The 23130-nt window shown below is 60.9% G+C and overlaps 1 protein-coding gene across 1 annotated transcript; it reads left to right on the forward strand.

The window, feature by feature from the left end:
* The first annotated feature begins 935 nt into the window (after positions 1-935).
* Positions 936-17598, forward strand: NECTIN4 (nectin cell adhesion molecule 4). Its single transcript, XM_065420432.1, has 10 exons — positions 936-991; positions 1630-1817; positions 5323-5676; positions 7387-7677; positions 8250-8370; positions 10654-10805; positions 12052-12202; positions 14585-14663; positions 15507-15596; positions 17329-17598. The coding sequence occupies exons 1-10, from the start codon at positions 936-938 to the stop codon at positions 17596-17598; spliced, it is 1752 nt and encodes a 583-aa protein (XP_065276504.1).
* Positions 17599-23130: the final 5532 nt, after the last annotated feature.

Consider the following 23130-nt stretch of genomic DNA (forward strand, 5'->3'; position numbering starts at 1 on the left):
CAGACATATGGACATGGATGGACACACCAACATGGACACGGACACCCACATGCAGAGACATGGATGCACACAGACACAGACGCACACAGAAACACAAGACACACAGGGTATGTCTGTACTGCGGCCGGAGGGGTAATTCCCACTGAAAACAGCAGCGTGGCCCTGGCGGTGCGGGTGGTGGGACGGGCGAGCTGCCCTGAGTACGACTAGGGTGACCAGCCAGCAAATGTGAAAAATTGGGACGGGGGTGGGGGTTAATAGGAGCCTATATAAGAAAAAGACCCAAAAATTGGGACTGTCCCTATAAAATTGGAACATCTGGTCACCCTAAGTACGACCCTGTGTATATATTCGGGTACAGGGTCCATACGGGACATAGAGGCATGCCCACATGCGCTCTCTCATGCACACAGCTGGCAGGAGAAAGCCGGGTGCTACGTACCAGGAGGCACACACGGGCATGCACAGAAACACGCAGACAGAATACATCTACACTGCAAGTGCCGCGTAGGGAGGTAGCAGATGAGTGGTGACTGACACAACTCGCTCTCAGCCCCATATGTCTTTTTGTGGGTGAGCTTTCTTATTTATGTTGTGCTATAGAAGTGTTTGGGAAATCCTGCACAGAGTTCCAGGCTTAGACTTTAGTACCTCCAGTGGTTCCCCTACCAGCTTTGTTTAAAAATACACTGAATCTGTTCTGGTTTGGTTTTCTTACTACATTTATCACTGATCACTTACAAACCAACCTACAAGCTTAATGCTAAAATGAGCATACGGAAACAGTCTCTGTAATCTAGCTGGGGTAACAGCAGCCGTGTAGCCGGTTAGCCGCCCCAGGCCACGCCCCCGGGAGCTAGCCGGCGCTGAAGCCCGTACTGCTGTGTCTACACTACCGCTGCTACCCCCTGCTTCCATCACACCTTCACGTGGGGATGGACGTACCCACGGACGCAGGCGACACCCCCGGGCACAGCGAGAGCGGGGACCTGTACAGCTGAGTTGGTCCCTTGGCAAGAGTTCAGACGGGCAGGGCAGCGCAGGGACAGCAAGCCAAGGAGGGGGATGTGGGCAATGAGCTCCCCACCTCCCTTTTACATACTGGGCACTGGTCCCAGCTGGGCAGGGAGCACCGGGCCTGGGCACTGCCTGACCATGGGAACTTCCGCTGGACATTTCCCTCTTTGTCTCCTGCCGGCGCTGACGCGGGAGCTGGGCTGCCAGCGAGTGTAGTAGCTACCTAGGCTCTGCTACCTGCCAGCTGGAGGCCCTGGCTATGCTGCAGATGGTCTTTTGTAATGTAAGGCTTGGCTGGGCCCCGTCTGGCTTCAGTCCAACCCCTCAGGGTCTGCCGCCCCCTCTGCCCAGGAGTGAATTTCACTGGCCAGTGACTCCAGGGAGGGCGTCTCCCTAAGGCACCGCTAGGGGCAAACTCTGGCCCATCAGACTCAGTGGGAATTGTGCCACTGGGGTCAGGGCTTCACCCTAGCAGCTGCCCCATGCTCAAGCCCCAGGACGGGGTAAGGTCTCCCATGGGAAGCTCCAGGCTGTGCAGAATATTGGTAGCCACAGTTCCAAAGCCTCCAACTTGGAGATTTGCAGTTTCACCCCACACGGTTGGCTCCCAAGAACGCTCTTTCCTTTGATCCAGCCGTGCAAGTGGGACCCCTCCACGCTCCCCAACTGGGGCCGTTCCCGGGCCACGGGGCTGGCAGTGCGAATCTTCGCCTGCAGCGCGTTTTTAGCACCTGCGCTCACAGAGTTCCTGAAAGCGAATGTCGCATGGTATCCAATGGGGATCCCTTTTATATTCCATGGTGAGATCTGCAATTTGTGCTGTCGGCTAGTTACATTAAGTCACACGGCCTCGTTGCTGTTAGCTGATTGGACGATGTATGTAACTAATTCATACAGTGCAAACTGTGTATTTGATTTACACACCCTGTGACTTGATCATGGTGTAACAGCCTGGGAGAAAATCCTGGGTACTAACGGGCTCATTAGTGGAGAAAGGCCGAACAAGGACGTATGGCTGGAAGTTAAAGGCAGGCAAATTCCATTAAAAATCAAGGCACGTGTCTGAGATTGAGAGTGATTGACCAGTGGAACAAACTCCCAAGAGAAGTGGTGGATTCTCCATCTTGTGATGTCTTCAGATGCCGAGCGGATGTCAAGTTACTGGGCTCAGTACAGAGGGAACTGGAATTTACTGGCCTGTGAGCTACAGGCAGTCAGGCGAGAGGATCTAACATTCCCTTGGCTTCAAAATCTGTGATCATCAGATTCATGTGACCCATCTCCACACTGAGAACGTACAGGGACGGTTCCCTCCATCGCGTTGAATAACAATTACAACCTGAGAATTCCACCATCTGCTAGCGACGAGGGGAGTCGGACTGACCCATTCCTATGACGGTGCCTTTCCGAGTTGTGATGGGAGGGTCCATGGGCCTTTGGGGTTTCACCAAATCTGTACTTAGAAGAGAAAAAAAAAGTTTGGTTTAAGTTTTCTGTAGCCATTTTTCACTTGATCAAAACTGATTTGGAACCCACCAGTTTCCAATTCAGTGGAAGTCAGCACTGTGTAATAATAATAATGATAATTAATATAAAAGCAGCAGCAGCTAAGAGTGCAGGTTTTTCCAAAGGAAAATGGATCTTGGAACCCCAAAGGCTCATGTGCTGTTCTAAATCTAGAACCCCTGGCATTCAAACGGGCAGATCTAGAACCCATGCTGGTGGACTGGATCTTTCTAGAGCTGCATGTTTTCCAGGATTGCATGTAGAATCCCTGCTGTTCAATGGGTAAATCCAGATGCCAGGGCGCCAGACTCCGACTGGTGTCAACGAGCATCGCGCTAGGAATGCTGAATTTACCCCAGCCAGGGACTTGGCCCCTGACTCCCAGTAGCTGGGATCTCCGATCAGTTATTTTCAATGGCTTCTAAATGTAACAAAGCAACTTCTCCGCTCCCTGGGGGCCCATTGGCCTGGAGAGAGCTCCCACGAGCAGCCATAGGGCCAAGTGGGGGACGCTGGGCTCTAACTCCTCTGGCCTCGCACTCCCGGGCTACTGGCCCAGCTATGGGACCTGTCCCTTTCCGCCTTGTATGTGTCAGTTGCTCAGCTGGGAATGGTGGGGGTGGGCAGGACTCCAGTGCAGGTGGCTGTGAAATCGGACGGGCTGGGGTATCCGCCTGAGAGCCCTTCGCCTAAGAGGCAGCAATGCTGGTGCCTGGGGAATCAGGGGAAATGCACCGAGCCCCATTCTGAAATTCCCAGGGGAGCCACCAAGGAGGTGGGGAGTGCCTGAGCCCCCTCCAGCGGGGCAGGGCTCTCCCTGCCTTCACCCAGCCCTGAGCCAGCCGCGCAGGCCCCTCCTCGAGTTGGGGCAAAGGGGAGGATGTGGGGAGAGGAAGGGAGTGGAATCTGCACAGGCTGCTGCACGGCCCCTGGTATCTGAGCAGGCCGGTTTATCTGGACTCGCTGGCCCGTCCGCTTCCCCAGAGGGAGCAGCATTCCTCAGCTGGTGGCTCCGGCTGGAGAGAGGCCAGGTCTGAGCGCCGCACGCCCTTCCCCTGCGCGAGGCAGCGATCCGCAGAGGTGTGCGCTGTGGCCTGGCCCGTCTGAAATGCAGTCAGCGCCTTCCTCGCAGGAGCTGAGTCGCTCAGACTTGTCGGCAAGGAGGCAGGGTCACCTGAACTATCCAACCCATGCTTCAGGGCGGGGGCTGATGCCAGCTCGGGGTCAGGAAGGACTGAGGGTTGTTTGCCATTCTTTATTATTTATTTATTGTTTGCCTTACCATAGCCCCAGCCATGGACCAGGCCCCAGAGTGCAGGCGCTGTATGTTATTTATTAGGTGTATTACAGTAGCACCTGGGCACCCTAGTCACAGGCCAGGCCCACGTTGCGCTAGGTGCTGTACAAATACAGGACAGAGACTGCCCCTGCCCCGAGAGCTGACAATCTGAGTGTAAGACAAGAGGCAACAGCTGGATACAGACAGATGGGGGGAGGTCAAGGAAATCTGAACAAAGGATAAGGTGCTGAATGGCCCATTGGTCTCTTCTGAGATGGCTGCAGGGGTCTAGTATGGTTAGTGCACCAGGACTGGGCCTCAGGACTCCTGGGTTCTGTTCCCAGCTCTGGGAGGGAGGGAGGTCCTGTGGTTAGAGGAGGGGCCCAAGTAGCATTCCCAGTTGGGTGGCTGTGTGACTACGTGGCCTTAGGGCACGTTATAGGAATGCAGCTTTGATCCGACTGGCCGGTTGGTGCATGGAGGCAACTACCCTGCCTCCAGCTGGCACTTCAGAAAATGGTAAAAAGTCCCCCACTGCCCTGGGCCTGTCCCAGACACTGATCACAACGGTCCCTTCTGGCCTTGGATGCTGGGGGATGCCAGGCTGGAGGAATCGGTGCAATGATTCCTGGATGAAGAGGGACCGTCCTGGGTCCTATGGAAACGTTTCCACCCACGCTGGGACCCACCACATAGCTGCCACGACTCAGCCCAGTGCCAGGGAACAGCGAGGACGCCCGTGTACTGTTGTTGGCAAAACAGCTGCTCAGTGGGGCGTGTTTGCATAATGTCGAGGGGCTAGTGGCGCTGGGGGGCTGAAGAGCATGGAGTGCCTCGTGGGCACAGCACAGGCATGGGTCAGGACTCAGAGCAGGAATTCAGCCCTCGCAAGGGTGCTGGGAGGCAAGGCCGAGTCATCCATGTGTCACAGAAGGGGAAACCGAGGCAGCGGGGGGTGATGTGACTTACCCAAGGTCCCGGACCCAATCAGTAGCAGCTCCAGGATTAGACCCCAGGGTCCTGACTCCTAGTCTACTGCACTATCTGTCCCGTCCGTGCCTGCCTGAGAGAGCTTTGTTCCCAGTACGGGGGAATGTCCCAGGAGGTCCCCCACTGTCTCTGTGGCCAGGAAGGGGAGCTAGTGTCTGCCTTCTCCTCCCAGGGGCCTGCTACTCACAGCCACGGGCTTGTGGCAGTGCCACTGCCGTCCTGCAAGCTCCGCACCTTCTGATCCCATAGAGGCTTGGGATCCTGTTCTGTGGAGTAGGACCCCCTGGCCCAGTTTGGTCTAGCACGGGCTGAGCCCAGAGGGTCCCCCTCCCCCCAGGTTGGGTAGACTGGGGGCTTGTGTGTGTGTGTGGGGGGGGAAGCTTGCCCGGGCTCTTCTGTGGGCAAAGAGAGAATTTCACCTTCATGGATCCTGGCACAGCCTCAGCCTGCTCTGCGTGGCTGGGTGGGGGGGGGGGTGTCTTCCCTCCCTGGGGGCCGTGGGTTAACCCTTCTCCTTCTTGTGCCCGCAGGGTCCCTGGCGGGGGTGCTGGAGATGGAGCGCAGCGTCACCGCGGTGCTGGGCCAGGACGTGGTGCTGCCGTGCCGCTATCGGGCGCAGGAGGGCGAGAAGGTGGTGCAGGTGACGTGGCTGAAGCAGGGCGCCGACGGGCAGAACGTGGAGGTGGCGGTGCTGAACTTGGAGTACGGGGAGCACGTCCAGGAGCCCTACGCGGGGCGGGTGCTGCGGCGGGCACCGGGGCCGCTGGAGGACGGCGCCATCGTGCTGAAGAACGCCGTGCAGGCCGACGAGGGCGCCTACGAATGCCGCCTTATCACCTTCCCCTCGGGCAACTTCCAGGACAGCATGACACTCAGCGTGTTGGGTGAGGGTCTGGGCACGGGGCACCGGGGCTGCCTGGCTCTGTCCTACAGGTGCCTTTGGCTCTGCTGGGCCTGCTGTGGGCAGAGCTGCCTTCCCCACTCCAGCCGGCTAGGCCACTGCAGAGATCGGGGGTATATGGGGGTGCCCCGGCCACAGGGATGGGAGCAGCCCTGAGCCGCAGCCTGCAGGGGACCTGAACGCTTGGTCTCCGGGCCAGGCCTGTGTCGGGGGAGAGGGACCCCGAAGGCGTGGGGGCTATACAGTGAGTGTAGGGGGAGCTGGGTATGCAGGGGTGGCCCTGGAGGGGTGGGTGGGGTGTCTGCGTGGGGCCCTTTGGGGGAGGAGCTGAGCCTGTTCAGGGCCCCCTGGTGTGCGAGTCCCTTGGGGGGCAGGAGCCAGGCCCCGAGTGGCCCCCACAGGGCAGGAGCAGGGCCTGTGCAGGGCGCCCCGAGACAGGCGTTGGGCCTGCATGGGGTTCCGTGGCGGGGGCCTAAGGTTGCCAGGCGTCCGGTTTTCGACTGGAACGCCCGGTGGAAAAGGGATCCTGGCGGCTCTGGTTGGCACCGCCGACCGGGCCGGTTAAAGTCCGATTGGCAGCGCAGCGGGGGCCCGGGGCTAAGGCAGGCTCCTTGCCTGCCGTAGCTCTGCCTGGCTTCCAGAAGCGGCTGCCAGGTCCCTGCGGCCCCTAGGCGCTGGGGCACTGGGCAGCCAGGCACTCGGAGGGTCCACGCGCTGCCCCCGCCCTGAGTACTGGCTCCACAGTTCCCATTGGCTAGGAACCATGACCAATGGGAGCTGCGTGAGGGTGGTGCCTCCGGGCGCGAAGGCAGCGTGCACCGCACAGAGCCGCCTGGTCGCCCACGTGCCTAGAGGCCACAGGGACCTGGCGGCCGCTTCCTCGGAGCTGCGGTAAGCGCTGCCGGGACCTCACACCCCAAACCCCTCATTCCTGGCCCCACCCCCAGCCGGAGCCTCACCCTCCCCAGCCCCCAACCCCCTGCCCCAGCTCGGAGTCCCCTCCCACACCCCAACCCCCTCATCCCCGGCCCCACCCCAGAGCCCACACCCCCAGCTGGAGCCCTCACTCCCCTGCACCCCAACCCCCTGCCCTGCCTGGAGCCCCCTCCTGCACCCGAAATCCCTCATCCCCAGTCCCATCCCAGAGCCTGCACCCGCAGCTGGAGCCCTCACTCCCCCGCCCCCCAAACCCCTGCCCTATCCCGGAGCCCCCTCCTGCATCCCCAAACCCCTCATCCCGGGACAGTAGCTGGGCTGTGTGGGGGCCGGTGGGGTTAGGGGGAAGTAGCCAGGCTGTGTGGGACCCCATGGAGGTGGGGGGCAGTAGGTGGGCTGCATGGGGTCCTGTGGAGGGGAGCAGTAGCTGGGCGTGCAAACACCCATGGGGGTGTGCAAATGCTGGGCTGCATGGGGCCCTGGGGTGGGGGAGTAGCTGGGCTGCGTGGGACCCCGTGGGGGGGCAGTAGCTGGGCTGCGTGAGGCCCGGGGGGGGGGCAGTAGCCGTGCTGCGTGGGGCCCTGGAGGTGGCGGGGGGGGCAGTAGCCGGGCTGCGTGGGGCCCAGGGGGTGGGGGGTGGGCAGTAGTCGGGCTGCGTGGGAACCTGGCGGGGGGTGTGTGCAAATTCCAGACTGCGTGGGGTCCCGGGGGATGCTGCCTTTCACACTCCCGTCACCGCTCTACCTTCTCCCTGCAGTGCCCCCGCTGCCATCCCTGAACCCCGGCCCCCGGCTGGAGGAAGGGCAGGGGAGGACGCTGGCCGCCTCCTGCACAGCCGAGGGCAACCCCATGCCCACCGTGACCTGGGAGACGCAGGTGCACGGCACCAACAGCACCCGCCAGTCCTTGCACCCCCGCTCGGCCTCCGTCACCAGCGAGTTCTTCCTGGTGCCCGGGCGCAGCATGAACGGCAAGACGCTCACCTGCGTCGTCAGCCACCCGGGGCTGCCGCACGAGAAGAGAATCACCCACGTGCTGAATGTCGCCTGTACGTCCCACCTCGGGGGACACAGCCCTGGGGGGCTGCCATGGGGAAGAGCAGAGACCCACAGCGAAGCTGCCATGGGGGGCAGAGATCCCCTCCAGGAGGTGCCATGGGGGTGGGGCAGAGACCCCTTGGGAAGCTGCCATGGGGGGCAGAGATCCCCTCCAGGACATGCTATGGGGGAGGGGCAGAGACCCTTAGGGGCCTGCCACGGAGGTAGTGGCCCCCTAGGGGGCTGGCATGGGGTAGGACGAAGACCCCCTGAGGGTTGTCATGGGGGGCAGAGACCCACTGGGGGGTGCTATGGAGCAGGGGGAGGAGCAGAGACACCCAAGGGGAGCTGCCATCCGAGTGGGAGGGCATATACCCTGGGGTGGGGGGCTGAAGGGGAACCCCAGATCACATGGGGCCCCAGGGGGTTAGTTGAGGGGCTTGGGGCGGGGGACACGTTTGCACAGACCAAGGTGGGCGTGGGGTCAGCTATGGGAAGGGCGCAGGCAGGGGGGGTGAAGGGAGGGCCCAGGTGGGCGTTTCTCTCTCTCCCCTCTCACGGTTGTTGCCCTCCCCCTGCCCAGATCTCTCGGATGCCTCAGTGCGAGGGCACGAGGAGGAGGAGGACTGGCAGGCGGGCAAGGAGGGCGTCTCGCTGAAGTGCCTTGGCGAGGGCAACCCCCCACCCACCTACAACTGGACCCGGTAAGTGTGAGCCCACCTCTTGCGGGCAGGGCTCCCCTTCCCAGCGCAGCTCCCGGGGCAGGGCTGGCCTGTGCCTCTGTCAGGGGCTGATGCTGGAGGGTGGGGGTGGGGGCTCAGGTCTGAGAAGCACCCCAAGGTTTGGACTCACTGCGCAGCCTCAGGGGGTCGGCCGGACTGGGCTCTGGGTCTCATAGGGGAGTTTGCCATGGTTGCAGACTCCAAGGGGGTGCCCACTCCCCACCCGCCTCCAGCCGGAATATGGGCATGAGGAGCTGGTGTGACCCACAGGAGAGCCTACTACAGCTACCAGTTAGTGGAGTTACTCCTGCAGCAGCTGGTGTTTTAGTTCTGGAGGTCCCGGGTTCGAATCCTGATGACAACCGGCTCACGCTGAGGATCGGCGCTCCGAGAAGGGCTGTGTTCTGGGTCAACGTGCCGGTCGATGGCTGCCCTCCCTGGCCAAGCCATAGGCCTGGCTTCGTTCCTGGCTACCTCAAAGCCAGCGAGTTGGTGACGTAGAATCGTAGGACTGGAAGGGACCTCGAGAGGTCATCTAGTCCAGTCCCCCACACTTGTGGCAGGATTAAGCATGATCTGAGACCATCCCTGACAGGGGTTTGTCTAACATGCTCTTCACAATCTCTAGTTGGGTGGCATATTCTGCATGTCAGCCGGTCAGTCCCAGCTGAGTTGTTTGAGGTTTGCCAGGTGCTGCCTGTGCCAGCTGTGATTTCACATGGGCAAGCCTCCGGCAGCTGGGACTGCAAGGCTGCGAGCTTCCCCTGAGCAGTGCCCTCCCACTCCAGCCCACAAAATCAATTTCACCTCCATCTTCTTCCTGCCAGCCAAGGCTGGGTGCCCATTAGCCCGGTCCCAGACCTGCGGCTGCATTCCCAGCCAACAACGCTCGTGATCCCAGAGGCTGGGAATCCAGGAGGCTGGAGTGCACAGCTCCCACGGAGCCATTCAAAGGGAAGCTCTGTCCTCCATAAACACTTGCGTCATCGCCCAGCCATCTCTGTTGTCTTGGGAGCCCTTGGGGCGGCAGGGACTGGCTGGGACATGCCGTAGGTCGCTGGAGGCAGCCTGGGGCCACATGCACCCGCAGGGAGGAGAGGCAAAGGGGCAGCATGGGGGAACGTGGGGCTAGTTGGCTCCCTCGGGGCTCTGGCCAGGCCCTGTGAGGAGAGGGCCTTTGACTGGGATGCCTAGAGGCTGGCAAGGAGGGCCTGTGCACAGTGCCACAGCTGCAATTAAAAGGAGGGTATGTGCCAGCTCCTGGCACCATGGGACGTTGGCCTGGGTCAGCCTCCAGGTGTTACTGCACTAGGTGTGCTACATAACCAACGGTTGGAGCTTTCTCCCCACGCTGAACCCCGAAAGCCAGGTTGTGTGGCTGCGTGCGGACGTGTTTTTGTATTTGTGCTCATGTGTCTGCCTCGTGTGTGTGTGTGTGTTTGTGCCCGTGTGTGTGCAAATTAGAGGGTGGGTGCATGTGTGTCTGTGTGCGTTGACGCTAAACATTGTGTATATGGGTTTGGAGAGATGAATTTGTGTTTGGGGGTCTGTCTGTGTGTGTGTGTACATGTGCATGTGTTGGGGCATTTATGTGTGCGCGTTTGTGCAGGGGTTCGTGTTATGTGCGTATGTCCACATGTTCCTCTGTTCACATGCGTGTGTGTCTGTGTGTTGGCATGTGGGATGGAACCGGTGGCCCGGGTCATGCCGACTCAGTCCCAGTGTGGTGACGCAAGGAGCAGCGTGGCATTTCGGGCTGTGTCTGGGCAGGCCCCGGCACTGATCAGCCGCGCAGGAACCGTGGGAAAAGGCAGGGAGCCCTTTGATTTCAGCACCTATTGTTCACGGTGTCCCGGCTCGCCCCACCCACCACAGCCGCCCGTCCAGGCACGTCGGCCCGGGAGGCAACCGGAGGCCACGGGGCTCCAGGGAGAGCCGTGGGGCACAGGGCTGGGGGGGGGCCACGAGAAGTTATCTGGGGGGCTCTCTCGTGTCCGTCCATGTGTCTTACTGTGTCTGTGTGTCTCTGTCTCTCTCTCTATTCCAGGGGCTCTCAGCCTGTCTCATAGAGCCCCCGTTAGCACTTCCTTCCATTGGAACCCCCCCCCCCCAGCGCAGACCCCTGCTCTAGGGCAGGGATGGCAGCTGGGAACAGCTGCTACACAGACCCTGGTTAAAGCGGATGGGATCGCTGCTCCCTGCCTGTTCAACCCCTTGCCCTCCCCCCTTAGCTCCCCCCACTGACTCTGCCCCTCTGCTCCCCAGGCTCAACGGCCCCATGCCCGAAGGAGTGAAGGTCAAGGGGGCCACCCTCCTCTTCCAGAGACCCCTCACCCCCGACGACACAGGCGTCTACATCTGCCAGATCGCCAACAGGTTTGCGGCCAAGGAGGTTCGGGCCAGCATCAGCATAAAAGGTAGAGTCTGGGGCAGGCAGGGTGGCAGCGCCCCCTTGTGGTGGGGTTGATAAGGTGATAGAGGGGGCTTGGCTCTGATGGGTAGAATAGGGCTGCTGGATGCAGACACTCCCTGGGGCTCTCCAGCTCCCCGCCTGTGATGCCCAGTGTCAGCACATGGGGGCGCTCTCAGTCCCATCCTGGAGCCAGCAGCCGGAGAGGGGGCTGTGGGTTACCCTGCCCACCCATTGCTGGTGCAGTCAGAGCGCTGGCCCTGGGCTCGCCCTGGGCCCTCTGCATGTGGGTCCAAATCCAGTCCCATTGGGTTCGGGCACCTTCCCCTCACCAGGGTCTGAGCTCTCCTGGGGGAATCTGCCCGTCTCGTCCCCTCTGCCCAGCAATTGCTCTAGGGCCCAGCGCTGCTCAGTGTCGGGGGCTCCGGAGTCCGGCAGAGCGTCAGGGCTTGGCTGAGTCAGCACCTGTGCAGGGAGCCCTCCCTGGAGAGCCCAGCGCCGCACGAGGCAGGGATGGTGATACAGCAGGGAGTGCTCTGCGTGCTGAGCCCCTGAGTGCTGCTAGGGGGCGCTGTGCTGCAGGGAGCAGGGTAGGGAATCCTTAGCCTTACAGAAGCAGATTGGATCTTCAGAGCTAGCACTAGCTGGGGCTGATAACTAAACATCAGGTGTCCATCTGTCCACCCACCCATCCATCCACCCATCCGTCCATCTGTCCACTCATCCATCCGCCCATCTATCCATCTGTCCACTCATCCGTCCATCCACCCATCCATCCACTCATCCGTCCATCTGTCCACTCATCCATCCGCCCATCTATCCATCTGTCCACTCATCCGTCCATCCATCTGCCCATCCACCCACCCATCTGTCTGTCCATCTGTCCACCCACCCATCCATCTGTCCATCCACCCACCCACCAATCCATCCATCCGTCCTTTCATCTGTCAACTCATCCGTCCATCCATCTGTCCATCAATCCATCCATCCATCCATCCATCTATCCATCTGTCCACTCATCCATCCGTCCATCCGTCCATCCGTCCGTCCATCTGTTGATTCATCCATCCGTCCATCCATTCATCTGTCTGTCCATCCATCTGTCCGTCCAAAGTACCTATCTGTCTGTCTAGTCTGATGCCCCTTTAGCCCTGGAGTCCGGGTTCCTGCAGGCCCACCCTTGTTGCTCGGACACTGGCTGTGCCGTGCCCCCCAGGCTGCCGTCTCAGCCCCTCCCTGTCTGTCCCCCCCAGCAGAGAGCGAGCTGCAGAAGGTGAACGTGGTCTCGGCCTCGGTGGTGGTGGTGGGCGTCATCGCGGCCGTGCTGCTCTGCCTGCTAGTCCTGGTCGTCGTGTTCATGACCCTCTACCACCGACGGAAAACCAGGCGCATCTCCGAGAAATAGTAAGAGACGGAGCGTGGGGTGGCTCCCTGGCACACCCGCCCCCCCCCCCCCCGCCCCGGAGATACACCAACCCCCCTCGCCTGGCCCCTCTGCCTTGCCTCCAGAGGGTCCCTTGACGGGATCCACAGGGCCCACGTAGAGAAGAGCTGAGCCCCTGCAGAAATCATTGCAGCAGGGAGCCTGCCCCAGTGTGAAGCTTAGTCACCGTTGCTCGCTGGGTGGTGAGTCTCAGGCCTGGGGACCTGGCTCCCGAGCTGGGCTGGGCGAGCAGCAGCAAAGAACCGGATGGGAGCCCTGGTGGGCAGCGTGGGACGGATGGTGCTGGCTACAGCTGGGTCTGCTGCAGAGAGCAGCTGGGCAAGCTTCGCCCCCCGCCCGACAAGCTCTGCCGATTCCCCTCTATCCTGACCCTCAGCCCCCTGCTATCCCAGCCCTGGGTCCCGCCCCCCACAGCTCTGCCCCTCAATCCCGACCCACAGCCCCCTGCTATCCCAGCCCTGGGTCTCCCCCCGCCGCCACAGCTCTGCCCCTCAATCCCAACCCTCAGCCCCCTGCTATCCCAGCCCTGGGCGCCTCCCACAGCTCTGCCAATGCCCCCCTATCCCAACCCACAGCCTCTTGCTATCCCAGCCCTGGGTTCCTCACACAGCTCTGCCCCTCAATCCCAACCCACAGCCCCCTGCTATCGCAGCCCTGGGCGCCTCCCACAGCTCTGCCGGTGCCCCTCAATCCTGACCCACAGCCTCCTGCTATCCCAGCCCTGGGTCCCCCATCCCCCCCACAGCTCTGCCCCTCAATCCCAACCCACAGCCCCCTGCTATTCCAGCCCTGCGCTCCCCCCACAGCTCTGCCAATGCCCCCTATCCCAACCCACAGCCTCCTGCTATCCCAGCCCTGGGTTCCTCCCACAGCTCTGCCCCTCAATCCCGACCCACAGCCCCCTGCTATCCCAGCCCTGTGCTCCCCCGACAGCTCTGCCAATGCCCCTCTATCCCAACCCACAGCCCCCTGCTATCCCAGCCCTGTGCTCCCCCGACAGCTCTGCCAATGCCCCTCTATCCCAACCCACAGCCTCCTGCTATCCCAGCCCTGTGCTCCCCCGACAGCTCTGCCAATGCCCCTCAATCCCGACCCACAGCCCCCTGCTATCCCAGCCCTGTGCTCCCCCGACAGCTCTGCCAATGCCCCCTATCCCAACCCACAGCCTCCTGCTATCCCAGCCCTGGGTTCCTCCCACAGCTCTGCCCCTCAATCCCGACCCACAGCCCCCTGCTATCCCAGCCCTGTGCTCCCCCGACAGCTCTGCCAATGCCCCTCTATCCCAACCCACAGCCTTCTGCTATCCCAGCCCTGGGTTCCTCCCACAGCTCTGCCCCTCAATCCCGACCCACAGCCCCCTGCTATCCCAGCCCTGGGCGCCTCCCACAGCTCTGCCAATGCCCCTCAATCCCGACCCACAGCCCCCTGCTATCCCAGCCCTGGGTCTCCCCCCACCGCCACAGCTCTGCCCCTCAATCCCGACCCACAGCCCTCTGCTATCCCAGCCCTGGGTCCCCCCCCCACAGCTCTGCCCCTCAATCCCGACCCACAGCCCCCTGCTATCCCAGCCCTGGGTCCCCCCCCCCCCACAGCTCTGCCCCTCAATCCCGACCCACAGCCTCCTGCTATCCCAGCCATGGCTCCCCCCCACAGCTCTGCCAGTGCCCCTCAATCCCGACCCACAGCCCCCTGCTATCCCAGCCCTGTGCTCCCCCCTGTGACTAAGTCCTAGCATGGTCCAGGCAGTTGTAGTTTTAACCCCTGCCAGCAGGTCGAGGTGACACATTAAAACTACAGCTGCCTGCTCCCTGCGAGGGTTGTGCTGCGTTTCCAGCACCATGAGCCGCGTCAGATGTCACCTGGGAGTCGTTCTGACCCCCGACTGGGCCTAGTGCGGTTTGAAATGCCGCCCTTCACCCCAGTGACGACCCAGCGCTCAGCTTTACCTGGGCGGTTCAGCGCCTGGAGGTGTACAAGCCCTCTGCCCTGCCTGGAGGTGGAGAAGGTGCTGACTGACTGTGACCTGGGCCCTGCTTAGACAGACCTTGATCCAGGCCCTGCAGACAGACTCCTCTCCCTCCTTGCCCCTGACTGGGCAGCCACCCAAACTCTGGCACCCGGATCCTGCCTCAGGCTGCTCTTGGTGGGGATCAAGCCCCAGGCTTCCCTTATCACTGCGCTAACCTCTGCCAGCCAGGATACAGGAGGCTGGGAGCAGGTCAGCCTTGGAGGCCCAGCCATGGGGATTGATGAGAGCACACAGCTCAGCCAGGCCACGGGGCTCCCGGGGCTGACCGGGATGCGGATCTCACTGCTCACCCTGGTGTCTCTCTACCCGGCAGTGAGGAGGAGCTGACCCTAACGAGGGAGAATTCCATCCGGCGCCTGTACTCCAGCCACAGCGCCAGCACCCGCAACCAGGTGAGGGGGCCGGGAGAGTGGGCGGAGCCCAATGGGGAGGGAGTGGGGCACTGATGGGGATATTCAGCCCCCACACCCACACCCACACTATTATGATGAATTTTCTCCCCATCCGATTTGCAGGGGAGCTGGCTCAGTAAAGAACCCAGCACCCCCTGTAGGAAACATGTGGAAAGACGAGTGAGGTTTGGGGACGGTAGACGGGGCAACCCAACCCCATGGGGGCCCAGGCCGCATGCAGTGTAACTGGGGGCAGCTACGCGGAGCCTGTAGGAGTCACTGGGGAGCAGCTGCCTGGGACCCATAGGGAGTCACTGGGCGGCAGCTGCCTGGCCCCATAGGAGATCACTGGGGGCGGCTACTCGGCCCTATAGAGGTAATTGGGGGCCCAGGGCAAAATCTGAAACCGAGCTCCCCCCACCCCCCAAAAAGGACCCTGGAGACAATAGAAGAATCCTGGCCATGGGTGCAGAGACACTGCGGGGGGTGCTGGGCTGGGGGCAGAGCCCGCCCTGCAAGGACCCTGCAGCGGTGACTCACCCGTCCCGCGGGCCTGGGCCTGGCTCCCTGTGTGGGGCATGGGGACCCAGCACGCGGGGTCGCAGCGCCGCTCAGCTTTGGCCCGGCTGCCCCTGCAGCGCGATGGGTCTGAGCCAAGGAGCAGCCTTGTGCCCTGGCACCCAGTGCCGCAGCGCCACTGATTCCAATGCCACAGGCTCGGGGGCCCTCTCGAACATGGGCCTGGGGCAAACTGCCCCTTTCGCCCTGCCCTGGCTGGCCCTGGCGGGGGGGAGGCTGCCGGGACCAGGCGTTTGTCACCCTCCCTCTCTCTCTGTTTTTCAGACAGAGGAAACCCTGCACCTGCGGGGGGACAGCCGGCAGGGAAGCCTGCGGGGGGACAGCCTGCGCGGCACCAGCATCTGCTCCGTCATGGTGAGGCGCGGCCCTGGGGGGGGCCCTCTCACTCAGCTCGCCCTGCAGGGCGGCTCCCGTTGCTCCTGTCCTGTGCTGATTCCCTTGGAGCTCGGAGTCGCAGCCCCTGGGGAGGTGGCCGCGGGAGCCCCATGCAGAGTCCTGTGGGGTCAGGAGTTGGACGGGGATTGGTGTCCAGGGGGACCCCTCCCACCCCTTGGAGCCCCTGCAGCCGGTGGCTTGGCCTGAGCTACTGGAGCCCAGGCTGCCTTGGAAAGCGATGGTCCAGGCCCCCATGATGCACGTCCCCCTGGCCAACGCTGCTGAGGATGGGCTAAAGGAGCCGGTTAGCAGGGATGTGGCCTGGGGGGCAGGTGGTCCCTAGTGCAAAGCCCCATGTGCAGCCAGGGAGACATGAATCATATATCGGCCTGATGCCAAGCAGCCTGGACACCTGTGGCCCTCTGCCATCGGCTGGTGCTGCGCCAGCCACAGGCCCCTTGGCACTTCCAGCAGGCGGGAGAAGGTCGGCCTGCTGCAGGCAGACAGCGACAGCAGGGCCACGCGGCCCCCACGGGCCTGCGGAGACGGGCTCCCTGCTCTGGCACACATGTGGACACGCTTACGCTTCCTCACACCCAGACACCCTCACACGCATCCCTCCTCACACATGGCTTCACACCCGCTGGCTCACACACACACACACACACACACACACACACACACACACACACACCTCCAATTGGGGACACAGTCGTGCGTCTCACAAGCTCCCCCTCCGTGCCCGCACACCCGTCCAGCCTACGTGCACCCCCACCCACTTGCATGCATGCTCACCATCATCACATTTCAGCCCAGAGCAAACCCCTGGTGCCTCGGGCCCTGAACCCTGGCAGAGCAAAGGGGAGCTGGGCTCAGACCCCCGCTGCATGGCGGGCAGGGCGCCCAGCCCCCAAAGAGCAGGTCTCCTGGCTGAAGTTACGCTGACCCCTACTGGCCTGGGCTGGGAGGGCCACAAATCATGCACTGACAATGGATATTCGGACTCCTATGGCTCTCCCCAGGAGGGGAGAGGGTTTCCCAGCAGGTTTCGGGGGGGGGGGGGGGGGAATGCTGTTCCTCCGAGTCCTGACCTGCTCTGCTCAGCCAGTGGCTAGACAGTCCTGTTCCTAGCCACAGCGCCACCCAATGGCTGCCCCGGGATCTCCCCAGGGATCATGGCCGGTGCTACCATTAAGGCAAACTAGGCGGTTGCCTAGGGCGCCAAGATTTGGGGCACCAAAAAGTGGTGCCCCCAATTTTTTTTACAGCGTTCCTCCCCAAGCACGCGGTCGCCGCTCCACTTCTCCCGCCTCCCAGGCTTGCAGCGCCAATCAGCTATTTGGCGCCGCAAGCCTGGGAGGGGAGGAGAATTAGAGCGGGGGCGGCGTGCTCGGGGAGGAGGCGGAGCAGAGGTGAGCTGGGGTGGGGAGCTGCCGCACGGCTCCCCGGCCCGGGGGGAGCTGCCGCGGGGCGGGGCGGGGGGAGCTGCCGTGGGGGGGTCGCCTCAGGGCGGAGGGGGGGGAGCGGGGAGCTGCCGCAGGGCGGGGGATGGGGGGCGCAAGGTTGAAGTTTCGCCTAGGGCGCGAAACTTCCTTGCACCGGCCCTGGCAGGGATTAGCAAGCAGCCAGAGGGTGAGGGTGGGAGGAGGTGTTCCGGGAAGGGGACCCCCTCCCCCTCCCCCCAGCTCAGCCGTTGTCTCCCCCGACTCAGAGCGAGGAGGCAGAGGGGCGCAGCTACTCCACCCTGTCGACGGTGCGGGAGATTGAGACGCAGACGGAGCAGCTCCCGGCCCCAGCGCCCGCCCCGGAGGAGGAGAAGGAGGAGAAGGAGAAAGAGAGGGAGGAGGAAGAGGAGGAGGAGGAGCGGGAGGAGAACACCATCAAGGCGGCCATGACCCACTTTGTGCAGGAGAACGGCACCCTGCGGGCCAAGCCCACCAGCAACGGCATCTACATCAACGGGCGGGGCCACCTGGTGTGAGCCCAGGGCCACAGGCACAGACTGGCCTGGTGCCGCGCAGGGCCGGGCCCTGGACACACGGATGCCCCCTGCAGCCTGCCAGCCCCTCCCGCTGCGACTGACCTACTGAGCCCTTGTACAGACAGCCTGCCCCGGCTCTGGATTTCTGGGGAGGGCGGATCAGGTTCACTGTGGGGCAAAAGGGCCCCTGGCCAATGGGGGGTCCCCTGCCCCCCCATTGGTCCTTGCTTCATGCAACAGCCTCCTAGCTTCTCTGCATGGGATGTTTCCTGGCTGGCCCCGAGGGCCCCATGCTGCTCATAAGTCAGCTCCTCCCTCCGACCCTCGCCACAGTGGGGCTGGAGGATATGGTACCTGCCTGCCCTGTCCTCTCTATCCCCAGAGGCAGGACTAGCCAGGATCGGCTCTGACGGCTCGGGGGGCTGCCTACATCCCGACTGGGGGTAACAACTGTGGGATCAGAGGTGGAGAGGGCACTTGACGCTGCCTCCTGTAGGGGGCGCTGTCAGAGCCATTGCATCTGGCCCCGGCGGCACTCGGAGCCGCGCCCCCAGCACGGTGCGAGGGTGGGACCCCAGCCCTCTGCCGAGTCTGTCCTCTGGGCGACCCTGGGGACAGGCCGCCCCACGCTGCTCCCCGGAGAGCCCCCGGCTTCCTGTGCCATCCCTGGGATGTCTCCGTGCTCTGCGGTGCCCACCAATGGCCGCGGGCGGACTGGCGTCAAGGGCAAGTGACCATGGAGACACCCCAGCAGGGGCATTTGGGGGCGGGGGAATCGGCACCACCTGCTGGGCAAGAGGAACCCCAGCGCCTGCCTCAGCCCCATGCACACAGCCCGCCCCATGGGGCTCAGCATCTTGGCAAGGCAGGGGTGCGATGAACACTGGGGTGTGGGAGGGTCTGGACCAAGACTGAGGGACACAGACAGCCCCTGTGGTTCTTTCGGCCCTCTAGCTCCCTGCCTGGGTCCCACAGCTACAGATGGGGCTGCTGAGAACACTGGAGAGGGCTGCCTCCCTGGCCTCACCAGTGCCACTGGGCCCGGCCCCAGGAGCTAATCTGGGCCCAGCCGGGGTTCAGGGGTGCTCGCCCTGGGTGGTTTAATGGAGGTAAAACTCCTCTGGTCCTGGGATCCTGGTGGGGGAAGCGGAGCTCTGAGGGTCTCCAAATACTTTGAGAGGGTTCGAGTTCACCAAAGGTTTTTTTCCCTGGTTGTTTAAAGCCATGGGGCTTCCCCCTCCCCCACCTCAGTGTAATCCACAAGTATTTTAAACCCTTGGGTTTCTAGTGAAAGGGGCCCCAACCCCCCAAAGCCGAGCCTCACCCTGTGTGCCTGCGCGGTCGGGAGCAGGGATTGAACTGGGGACCTGCAGAGCTAACAGGCCGAGTGTGAACCGAAAGGCGAAGGCCCCTGAGCAACATCAGGTGCTGCATGGCTGGGCCCAGCAGCTGGGTGTGGGTGACACCTGCTGGGTTACACAGCTGGGCTGCATTTGAGTCTTCCCCTGGGGTTTCTCTCCTTGGCAGAGTACAAACAGGCTGAGCCCCAGTGGGACCCCAGCAGGTTTGAACCCGGGCCCAGTGCATTCTCCCAGCCCTGGTCCACACTAGATCATCGCGCCCGCCGGTCCCGCTCTCCTCTGTGCCCACGCAGGGTGCTGGCATTGGCAGAGCAGCTGGGGTTGAAGCCCAATGGCTGTCCCTGCCCAGCAATGGCCTCGTTCCTGTTGGGGTAGGGGCCTGTTTGCAGGCCCAACACTCACCAGGGGGGGAAGTTTTTGTAAGGAGGGGGAAGTTGGGCCATTTGTCTAATTCCTTAACAGAATGACGGTTCGGTGACCCTTCAGCGGATGCTGGGCCACGGTTCCCCCAAGGTGGCCCCACCCTGCTCCCCTCGGAGTCAGTGGCAAACCTCTCCCCCCTGATGATGGAGCCGGAGCCTCCCCCCCGCCCACCCCCGGGCTTTGGATAAGGCTCTGTGTCCTCTTCGTCCCACGTCCAATATTTTGGGGAGGGCCCCTCCCGAGCAGACCCCGTCCCCGACAGCGGGAGATAGGGTGAGCAGACAGCAAGTGTGAAAAATCGGGACGGGAGTGGGGAGTAATAGGAGCCTGTATACGAAAAAGACCCCAAAATCGGGACTGTCCCTATAAAATCGGGACCTCTGGTCACCCTAACGGGAGAGCACAGGTGGCCTGGAGGAGTGGCTGGGCTTAGCGTCAGGCCGGGTGGAACCTCCCACAGCGTGAAGTCCATGGAAGGCGCCGGGGACGGATTTGGATCCTGGTCCCTGGGGGTGGGTACCGGGAATCAGACCAAGGATACTCCAGGCCGAGTCTGGCCTGGTGTGGAATGCTGCTGCCCCCTGGTGGCAATATTTATAACGTTTTTATGTATGGTTTATTTCTCTGTTTTGCTGCCCCTCCATGGGCCACTCTCAGGGCAAGAAAGACCCAGGGTGGTGGGGTCGAAAGCAATGAGTGTCAGCCTAACCCGGCTCCGAGGTAAAACCCTTGCTGGCTTCAGCAGGGGTGGAGTTAGGGCTCCAAGAAAGCCCTGCTCGGTACGCAGGTAATGCTCCCTATCTGCCTGGCCAGCGGGAAGAGGGCATGCCCTGGGGGAGCTGAGAGAGATGGGAAAGTGGAGGAGTGGGGATGGGGCTTTTCCACGCTGTAGAAACAGAGGCTCAGACGCCTGGCCCGTCTCATCCGGTCTCCTCACCCCCTGTGAGATTGGACCAGACCACGGGTTCTTCTAGATCCCAATCCAAAGCCCACCAAAGTCATTGGGCGTCTTTCCATTGACTTCTGGGACTATTGGCGCAGACTCCATGTCCCGCATCCCACTTCCACCAATGGCCAATACCTGATCCTTCAGCTAAAGGCAAGCCCTGGTGCTAGTAGTTGGCTTTGCCATGCCCCCGGACCCCTGCCATCTGGCGCCCCAAAGCATGAGACTGGTTCTTACCTTCAAACTGTCTTGGGAAAGGAAAGGAAATCAGGTTTTAAAAAAATCCCAAAGGTGCAATTTGGAGTAGTGTCTCCAAAGCCACCAGCAGCAGAGACGCACAGACAAACAGGCTGGCTGCCAGCATCCATCTCTCTGAGCATGGTTTTGCCAGGTTTGGCGGGGAAGGAAATACCCATCTCCCGAGAGCTACGCTGGGCACGAGCCCAGGTCAATGTCAGAGGGGCAGGGATGGTTTGATTGTGTTGCATTTTTGATTCCGAGGGGTTTGGGGGTAGTCTCTGGAGTTAGCGGAGGGGATTCCATGTTCTGTAAATGTGTGTGTATATAGAGCTCCCTATCTATGTGTATATAGATGTATATGCGCGTTCTTTTTTGTTATATGCACTGCTGGTTTCGTAAATAAATTCCCCATTTGGCACCCTGGGACTTCCGGGTTAGTCCCTTTTGCTTGTCTCCTTGGGGGCTCCTGGCCTTTCTGAAGCAGCCAGACAGGCAGGGTGGAGACCAGAGAACCTTAGAGCAAATGGCCCGGAGCTGGAGCGGAGAAAAGGAATGAATATGAGCACTTGGCTTTCACCCACATGGGCAGTGACTGGGTTTGGTGCCCATGGCAGGGTTGTGTGAGACTGGGAGAGGGAGAGGGAGAGGGAGCGACAGAGACCTGTGACTTGTGCAAGTGTACATATAGTTACATGGTCATATGCATGTGATTGTACATGCATGCACTTGTGATTATGTGTTTACATGTGTGTGATTGCATTTACATGCATGATTTGTGCATGCAGATGTGAGTTTGTGTGTTTGCATGCATGTGATTGCATGTGAGTGTGTGTGTGCACACTTGTATGTTTTATGTGTGTAGTTTTGTTAGAATCATAGAATATTAGGGTTGGAAGAGATCTCAGGAAGTCATCTAGTCCAATCCCCTGCTCAAAGCAGGACCAACACCAACTAAATCATCCCAGCCAGGGCTTTGTCAAGCCGGGCCTTAAAAACCTATAAGGATGGAGATTCCACCACCTCATGAGGTAACCCATTCCAGTGCTTCACCACCACCCCTAGTGAAATAGTGTTTCCTAATATCCAACCTAGACCTCCCTCACTGCAACTTGAGACCATTGCTCCTTGTTCTGTCAACTGCCACCACTGAGAACAGCCGAGCTCCATCCTCTTTGGAACCCCCCTTCAGGTAGTTGAAGGCTGTTATCAAATCCCCCCTCATTCTTCTCTTCTGCAGACTAAATAACCCCAGTTCCCTCAGCCTCTCCTCATAAGTCGTGTGCCCCAGCCCCCTAATCATTTCCGTTGCCCTCCGCTGGACTCCCTCCAATTTGTCCACATCCCTTCTGTAGTGGGGGGACCAAAACTGGACGCAATATTCCAGGTGTGGCCTCACCAGTACCGAATAGAGGGGAATAATCACGTCCCTCGATCTGCTGGCAATGCTCCTACTAATACAGCCCAATATGTCGTCGGCCTTCTTGGCAACAAGGGCACACTGCTGACTCATATCCAGCTTCTCGTCCACTGTAATCCCCAGGTCCTTTTCTGCAGAATTGCTGCTTAGCCAGTCAGTCCCCAGTCAGTAGCGGTGCATGGGATTCTTCCTTCCGAAGTGCAGGACTCTGCACTTGTCCTTGTTGAAGCTCATCAGATTTCTTTTGGCCCAATCCTCCAATTTGTCTAGGTCACTCTGGACCCTATCCCTACCCTACAGCATATCTACCTCTCCCCCCAGCTTAGTGTCATCTGCAAACTTGCTGATTGTGCAATTCATCCCATCATCCAGATCATTAATAAAGATGTTGAACAAAACCGGCCCCAGGACCGACCCTGGGGCACTCCGCTTGATACAGGCTGCCAACTAGACATTGAGCCGTTGATCACTACCCGTTGAGCCCGACAGTCTAGCCAGTTTTCTATCCATTTTATAGGCCATTCATCCAATCCATACGTCTTTAATTTGCTGGCAAGAATACTGTGGGAGACCGTAACTTTCACTCCATGCATCTGAAGAAGTGAGGTTTTTTACCCATGAAAGCTTATGCCCAAATAAATCTTAGTTTTTAAGGTGCCACCAGACTCCTTGTTGTTCGTATCAAAAGCTTTGCTAAAGTCAAGATATATCACATCCACCCCTTTCCCCATATCCACAGAGCCAGTCATCTCATCAGAGAAGACAATTGGGTTGGTCAGGCATGACTTGCCCATGTTGACTGTTCCTGATCACCTTCCTCTCCTCCAAGTGCTTCAAAATGGATTCCTTGAGGACCTGCTCCATGATTTTGCCAGGGACTGAAGTGAGGCTGACCAGTCTGTAGTTCCCCGGGTTCTCTTTCTTCCCTTTTGTAAAGATGGGCACTATATTTGACTTTTTCCAATCGTCTGGGACCTCCCCCAATCACCACGAATTTTAAAGATAATGGCCAATGGCTCTGCAATCACATCAGCCAACTCCCTCGGCACCCTTGGATGCATTAGATCTGGACCCGTGGACTTGCGATTGCGTCTGGGAGTGCGTCTGGGATTGTCTTCACTGGGCATTCAAGCTGGCCACGCCTG

The sequence above is a fragment of the Emys orbicularis genome, chromosome 20 (genome assembly GCF_028017835.1).
Source record: "Emys orbicularis isolate rEmyOrb1 chromosome 20, rEmyOrb1.hap1, whole genome shotgun sequence".
Taxonomy (NCBI): Eukaryota; Metazoa; Chordata; order Testudines; family Emydidae; genus Emys; species Emys orbicularis.

Coding starts and splice junctions, on each gene's coding strand:
- NECTIN4 (XM_065420432.1), top strand. CDS start 936: ATGGACGTACCCACGGACGCAGGCGACACCCCCGGGCACAGCGAGAGC. Junction 7,678..8,249: donor CCACGTGCTGAATGTCGCCT/GTACGTCCCACC, acceptor CCCCCTGCCCAG/ATCTCTCGGATGCCTCAGTG. Junction 15,597..17,328: donor CCAGCATCTGCTCCGTCATG/GTGAGGCGCGGC, acceptor CCCCCGACTCAG/AGCGAGGAGGCAGAGGGGCG.